Source organism: Asparagus officinalis, chromosome 9 (assembly GCF_001876935.1).
Source record: "Asparagus officinalis chromosome 9, Aspof.V1, whole genome shotgun sequence".
NCBI lineage: Eukaryota > Viridiplantae > Streptophyta > Magnoliopsida > Asparagales > Asparagaceae > Asparagus > Asparagus officinalis.
Window position 1 is genome coordinate 66679254 of NC_033802.1, and position 8184 is coordinate 66687437.

Below are 8184 nucleotides of genomic sequence, written 5' to 3' on the forward strand. Positions count from 1 at the left end.
GCTTGTGAAGTTGTAATCTGAGGTTATGAGTATCTTGAATGTACACTCATTTCATATTTGGTGAATGAATAAAGATTTTTCATTGACCAAAAAAGAAACGAGTATAAATATTATTTTCATTTAAAGTGAATAATAACTAGTCAATATACAATTAATATTGCCGGCTTAGAATTACTACAACAAAAATTTGACTTTTATACTTTTCCTATGATCATGTCAAACTGAAATTTGCTTCTCATGTCACGCACATTTTAGGCATAGAAACGTTTAATGGCAATTTTGTACATTATGGCAAAGTCATGACCACGGATCTACAAGTTTGAAGCAAAAAATAAAAATACCTTGCTTGTACGCGAAGGGTCACAGCCATTTTGCAGCTGCAAACATAAGTTTATTCTAACAAAACTTGCGGTGCACAGGTTAACAATAAAAATAGAGTTAGTTTTTTTTTTTTAATAGAGTGAGCGTTTTCATAATGAGTGGCACTACAGGCACACTCTCCACCACTCTCCACGACACCCCCTCTCCTGCTACAGTGCAGGGGGGGCCCACTTGAGATTTTTTAAAAAATCTCAGGTGGCCCCCCTTACACTGTAGCAGGAGAGGGGGTGTGGTGGAGAGTGTGGTGGAGAGTGTGCCTGTAGTGTTATTTTTTCATAATAGACCCCCAAATCTTTTTTAAATTGTATTTTAGACTAAATAGGAATCCTCTCGGATTTGCCTGCATATGGCAAGCAGGGGGTATTAAATTGGGGACGAGTGCCAGCTGTCAGGCGAAGCGGTCATAATTGCGAGCGAGGTGGAACGTGTGGGGTCACACCTCACTGCCTCAGTGGGACCCATCGTGGGGAGAAGGGCCTAAGAATTTTGTTTGGGTCGCACCCAACTGTGGGAACTGTTTCCGTTTCTCAAATCTCAATCCTTCCGAGAACCCCACACTGCTTGTGCCGCCGGAACCAAGTAAGTTCAGCTCATTTTGCAAGAGCTTTGCCACATGGACCTAAAGTATGAGACTAACAGGGAAACAGGTGAGATGTCTCACTCCTATTGCATAATGAGCTGGCAATCAATGATTTTTAGCTCATTATGTAGTAGGAGGGAGACACATCACATGTCTCCCTGTTAATCTCATATTTTGGATCCTTGAGGAATTTTTCGTACGTTAAATATGCATTTTTCTGACTGAATATATTAAATCTATATTATTTAAGATCATTCACAAAGTCACTTAATGCAGGGTGATCTAGACAGTTACAAAACGATTATAATAAGTTAGATCATTATTAATCTTTCCAAGTTAATACATTAAAAATATATTTATTACATAAATTAGATGATTTGCATACATGAGTCACGAGCAAACCCATTATTAGGATAAGGTTAGGTCCTTTATATATACATAACCTCTCCCGTCAAAGATTTACGTATGAAGATATATTGTGAAACTAAAACTTGATAAGTAAAGAGCAGACTAAGTTTTTTATATATTTTCTCTAAGATTTTGGCAAAAAAAAAAAAAAAAACCCTAAGCTTAATATAATAAGATATGATAGGACGAAACATTTGAACCTACGGGCGGCTAATTTTGTTGGTAACCACGCATAGCCATGCTCGAGCCAAATGCATCAATTAAGCAAATGTAATGTTTGATGATCGCTAGCTGGTCCAAGCTGATCAGGCGTCATAAGTAGGACCCTTCAACCTACCTGTAGTTTCTGTAATATAACTCCTCTAGTCTTGAGTTCGATTCCAAACCGTGTTATCAAAAAGAAAAAATGACATTCAAAAATATATTTATATCAAAAATTAGACGATCCTCACAAATCCATTATGAACAGAAATTGGCTTAAAATTTTATGTTATAAATAAGTAATTAATTGCTTATATTACTTAATTTATGGAGCACATGTTGCTTTTCATAATTTATATAGAAAAACTCTTAAATGGTTCCGCAGGACAACTTAGAGCGAATATTTAATGGAGAACCCATCGTTTAATTCCATTTTTGAGGCTTCTTCAGTTTCCGTTCTCCTTCAAAGACCGCTGAGCGAGCGAGCGATAGTGAGATGAAGGAGAGAGAAAGAATCCAGAAACGCGAAGGCCGAGACTTTCGACGAGGCGTCGAGGGCTTTGCTCTCTCTGAGAGATCTCAGGTTGAGTAGAAATGGTGGAGACAGGAAGAAGATTAATGGGGGGTTTGGGTCTCCTGTCGCGATTCCCGAGCATTTCTTGTGCCCGATTTCGTCGGAGATTATGAAGGATCCTGTCGTTTTAGCATCTGGGCAGGTAATTTCTTGATCGGTTTTTGAATTTTTTTTTCCATGGGCATGCGAAAGATTGTAGTTTGATATCGATTATGCATCTGGGCGGGTAATTTTACTGTGAAAATTTTGATGATTTCTGTTCATTTTCATTTATGTGGTAGCAATTTTGATGGGCATGCGAAATTTTTGGCGGTTAGGTATTGAGGATTTCAAAATATTGATTCTATTGGTGTTTATCCGTTCCCAGTTTTAGCCGGAAATTTTCCGGAGTTTATGGGTATTTCTTGATGATTATACTGATAAGAGAATATCTATAGAATTTTGTTTAGAGTTCCAAAGATTCACAAGATATATGCTGTTTTATTACATAATAATGTGCTCATCCTATGTTCTTGAATCCTGAATATTTAAGTGCATTTTAATCACGACTGATTTAATTGAATTACCTCTTTTGTGTGAAACTTTCATCCGTGGAAAGATCTCTGCTGCTTCCACTAGATTTATGCAATAAGAATCAATGGCTTTGCTTATTCAACCTTATCTCCGTATTTTTCAACCAGGCTCTGTCTGTTTGACTCTCTGTCTCTGGTAATAAGCACAGATCTATCTGCTTGTAATTGTTCTTTTATCTTCTTGGAAATTTTAGATTCTAATAATTATGGGCACTTTATGATTATTATGATTTTAATTTTTAATTTAACTTTTGGGTTTCTTGGAGGCCAATATTTTGATTCATATTCAGAAAAAATAAATTGTTTTCAGAGGTTGCAGCAGTGGATGTACTTGCTATGATTAGTCCTCTGCTTGTTCCATTAGGAATTGTCTAAATTATTGTCAGAGGCTGCAGCATTTTTTTCCCCATTGAATAACTGTTGATATGAATTTTGTAAGATTGTTTCTGTTTCAGCTTGAATTTAGCTTCCGTAATAAGAACAGTATTATTTGCTTGTAATGTCAGATATTTCTTTTTTATCTGTTCTAAAACTGTAAATATTTCACAGTATGTAAGATTCAATTTTGCATTGTTCTCATTATTGTTCTTGCATTTTTGTGTGCCTTTGAGTCACAACTAATTCGAGTAATTTACCTCTCCAATGTGAAATGTATCCATAAAAAAAATTCTGTTTTTCCAAACTAGATACTATTAGAGGTTGTTGTTTATTCAATCTAATGTACCTATGTTCCCTTGTGTATTTGTACTACTATGTAGAACCCTCTCTTTGTTTCTGTTTCAGGATGATAAGGATAGCATTATCTGCCTCTGCTTATTCTTTGTGTTCTTTTATTTATTTACTTATTTATTAATCATTCTGTTCATATCTCTATCTTTGTCCATTTGCAGACCTACGACCGGCCCTTCATTCAGGAATGGCTGAACTCCGGCAACCGAACGTGCCCACAAACCCAACAAGTCCTCACAAACCCTACTCTCACCCCGAACCACCTTGTCCGCAGCATGATCTCCCAATGGTGCATGGAGCACAATATTCCCCTCCCTCCCCCCTCACCCATCTCCAACCCCGACGATCCCCCAATATCTGCCTCTGAGCGGACCTCCGTCAGTTCTCTCCTCAAAAACCTCTCATCCCCCTCCCTTCCCATCAAGAAACAAGCCGTCAAAGATCTCCGTCTCCTCACAAAACAAAAAACCTCGGTCCGAGCCTTCATCGGTCAAAACCCTGAAGTCATCCCCAAATTAATCTCCGTCTTTGATGGCGTCGATCATGAAATCCATGAAGATACAGTCACCACGATGCTCAATGTTTCACTCTTTGAGAGCAACAAGAAAGTCCTCGGCGATGATCCCCAAACCATACCGTTTCTAATTGATGCGTTAAAGACCGGTACAATGCAGACACGAGGCAATTCTGCAGCGGCTCTCTTCAGCCTCTCCGCTCTTGATTCTAATAAGATCAAGATCGGAGAGTTGGGGGCAATGAGGCCTCTCATAAGTCTCCTAGAGCACGGGTCATTACAGGCTAAAAAAGACGCGGCAAATGCGATATTCAACTTGTGCACTAATCACGAGAACAGGACTCGAGCAGTGAGTGATGGTGTGGCTGGTGCGGTGCTGTTGCTGATCATGGATAAATTGCTTGTTGGCGAGTCACTGGCGATTCTCGCATTGGTATCAGGCCACAAGGAACTGTGGAGGCTGACGGAGTTAGATACTTGCTCGAGATCATAAGAGAGAGCTCCTGTGCACGGAACAAAGAGAATGCGGTTGTGGTTATTTACTCTGTATGTGTCGATCACAGGATGAAGCTGAGGGAGATCGGAGAGGAGGAGACTCTTTACGGTACCATATCGGATCTTGTGGCAACTGGAAGTTCGAGGGCGAGAAGGAAGGCGAGGGGGATACTGGAGAGGATTAGAAAGTCGATGCACGCGACGCATTACTCTTGTTAGAATAAGGGACGGTTTCAGTTCATTCTCCATGTAAATAGTAGCATCCTCTTATACAGAATTTTGTTGTTCCCTCTTGTCCATGGAGATAATTGTGTAGTTTTGTGTTTATTTTTTCTGTTTGTGAAAAGATCCTGCAGGTGTTTTCTTTGCTATTGTTTTCGAGTACTGTTATGATGGCGAGGCTCCTGTACAGCGGTGGGCAGGGTTTCGGATTCCAAATGCTGCTGGCGCTCATGATGTGATGATGCTGATGATGATTGACAGCTACATGTGAGGACCACCTTTTTTTTTTTGGGGTGGGGTGGGGTGGGATGGGGGGTTGATTTCTATAAGAACAATTTTTCATTTCAGCCCCATTCTAATTTTTTATTATTAAAATCGATCCTTTTTTTTATTTATCAAAACCGACCCAATTTTCGTGATTAGCAGCTTAATCACCTTCCTAATTAGTTGGTGTTGTCAACCCTAACTATTTAGGACATTAAATTTTAGGGTTTAAGGCTTCTAATTAGGATTTAACACCCTCCTAAATAGTCGGGGTTGCCAACCCCGACTAATTAGGAAGGTGATTAAGCTGCTAATCAAGAAATCGGGTCGGTTATGGTAAATAAAAAAAGTGATCGATTTCAATAATAATAAAAAATAAATAGGGCTGAAGTGAAAAATTGTTCTTTCTATAATGCTGGGATAAGTCTGAAGTCGTAGCAGGGTTTTGGTGCGTGCTTTTATGGCTGTCAATGGGCTTTAGCTGCGTAGAACTCGGCTTTTATTTGTACAGGATTGAGCGGTTTTGAGGGTGGAAATTAAAAGGATAAACGTCACTTAACCCCCTGAACTTTGGGAACTTTATTTGTTCTGCCTAAACCCCTCTGAACTTTGTTTCACTTAGACCCTCCAAAGTAACGCCGCGAGCGCTGGAGAGTCGCACGTCAAGCACGTAACAACAAGGGACGAAAAAACCTCTCACGGTACTAAAAGTTACCCCTCCATTAACGAGTAATGCCGCTAGGGGTTTTATATTTTTAGGAACATCAAAGTTTAGGGAGGTTAGACGAGACACCCCAAAACTTAGGGGAGTTAGGTACAAAAACAAAGTTTAGGGGGACTTAGGGGCTGTTTGTTTGCTAAAAGAAATGAGAAAACCCCCCGACACGTCAGATTTTAAGAAACCCCACCTGTTACGTAGGATTTTGGTTTCAACCGATTTTCAAATCACGTGTTTGTTTCGCTTTGTGATTTAAAGAAATGAGGGTGCCACGTAGGATGTCATGTCAGATTTTTGAGAAAAGTATCTTCACACCAAAAACCCCTGAAAACACTTGGAAATGTCACTTCAATGAATTTTTAATTACTAAAAGCACTGTTGGAACATTGACTGTGAATAAAACAGATTATTTAATTGCTAAAAAGATTGTTACTATTACGGCTGATTTCCATTTCCTTTTTTTTATGTTCAAACAAACACAAAAAATAGAAATCGAAACACTGTTACTATTTGCGGCTGGATTTGTTTCTTATGTGACGTGGCGGTGACGTGACGGTGATTTCATTGCGAAAAAAAAAGGAAATATCTTAAAATCTCTTGAAATGAGTTGAAATGTGAGTTTTCCATTTCCCATTTTTTTCGGAAAACAACCAAACAGCCCCTTAACTGAAACTTACCCAATTATAAACCTCCAATACCAAAGTACTATACATGGTCCTGGGCTTTGACACTGTCTGGCCTTTGTTATACAGGCTGGAGATTTGGGCCAGAAAGTTGGTCTTGAGACCAGCAATAAGCGAGCTCAATAAAATCCCAGTGATGTGATTGTTCTCAGATTGAGCGCTGGTGTTATCCAAAAGAGAGAGAAACAAAACTCAAGACAAATAAATCTATGTGGGACTAACAAAAGAAATTGTAAGTTTGTAACATGGAAAATACCAGGATGTAGCTTTTAAGAAGGAAGCTTTAGTTGGAGGACAGCATAGTGAGTAAATAATGAAAAATATTTAAAATCGTATTATTTAGGCAGAATCATGTCTATCTTGTGTTCACTCGTTATGGAGAATCATACAGAGAAACCAAGAACCATTCCTGAAGAAGGAAGTACGTAAATAATTGAATCAGAAATAGAAACAGGGGAGGAGTTTCTGTTGGCTGTAAAAAAGCATATATTTAAACATGAATTAATATATCCTTGATTGTCAAGTTAATTAGTCTATTCCGATCATTAAAATTTAATGAAGTCGTAATACATGAAGCAAAGAACCCGCAACTTTCAGAACCTCTACCAAAAAAAAGGACAAATTAAGTAGTAGAAAATGAAAGCTACTCTATATATAGTATATCACCAATCAGAATCTTGAAGCAGTGTCGCTCAGAACCTGCAACCTGCAGAATCCACAGGGCTTGTTCTTCCTCCTCAGAGTCTCAGTGTCACCCTCATCAATCCTCATCCTGCTCAATGTAGACTTCAGCAGTTTGCTCGTCGTCATCGACCCTTTAGCTCGGTGATACATGCACTCTAATTTGTGGGAACATACACAGTCGCGCTTCTCGCTTGTTGCTGTTCAATTTCGGGATCTTAGTATCTTCTTCCTGTTATTATGTACATTGTTCCTTTAAAACAGCGCCTTAGCAACGGAGGAGGCATCGAATGATACAGTTGCGTATTCGCAAGAATATGTCGATGGAGATTCCTTTAGTGCATGGCCATTGAAACGCTTTTTATTTTTCTTTATTTTTCTTTTTTTTTGCGTGGGGGGTAATCGAGCTCCATCGTGTAGCCCTATTCGAATTAGGAAATGTATTTGGAACTCAAACAGAGTCAGTCCTAACTAAAGTAGGATTTTTCACACGAACTAGGAGCTTTCCAGTCCTCTCAGTTTAAACAGGAAATTGTGAAATAAAGGAATTGTAATTAACAATTGTTATTTAAATTAATTTGTTAAAGGATATATTAATAAGTTTTTAAAATATAGTAAATTACTTCAGTACAGTATTGTAGGAATTTATTTTACCTTTAGACCACAGATTTACTAAATCTGCAAATTTGCCTCTAAACCTGAGCATTTGTCTCTTAATTTTCACCTACATTGGCTGAAATTGGTTTAATTTGCATCTTAGATTTTCGACACTCTCAGATTATCTTATAACTGGAGAGGATCCCAATCCTAGTTTGTAGTACGTGAAACAACTCAGTAACCTCATAATTGTGATGAGCATGTGTACGCAAGGAATCGAAGTAAACCCAATTTTCACCATCAAGAATCTCATTAGGAACTACAACAGTAATATCCATTAATCGAATTTTAACGACAAACATGAAATAAAGAACATGTAACATTCAAGAACCTTTACAAGATCATAAACAAAAACAAGACAGCAGAAACAGAAATCTACTCGATGAGAACTCAATTTGAAGCTGCAGCAGGAGAGAATCTAGTGAGCTTGTTGGTGGTTCGAAGGTCGATCCTCAAAGTAGGATCAGTCTTTATCCCCTGGCTAAGCCTGGCCACCATTTTGTTC

At 38.5% G+C, this 8184-nt stretch overlaps 1 protein-coding gene across 1 annotated transcript; it reads left to right on the forward strand.

The window, feature by feature from the left end:
• LOC109823585 (U-box domain-containing protein 9-like) lies at positions 995–4792 on the forward strand. The gene is given in 4 exon segments (XM_020389864.1): positions 995–1062; positions 2073–2286; positions 3607–4411; positions 4414–4792. Coding segments are annotated over 4 exon segments (1347 nt in total). The 3' UTR covers positions 4674–4792.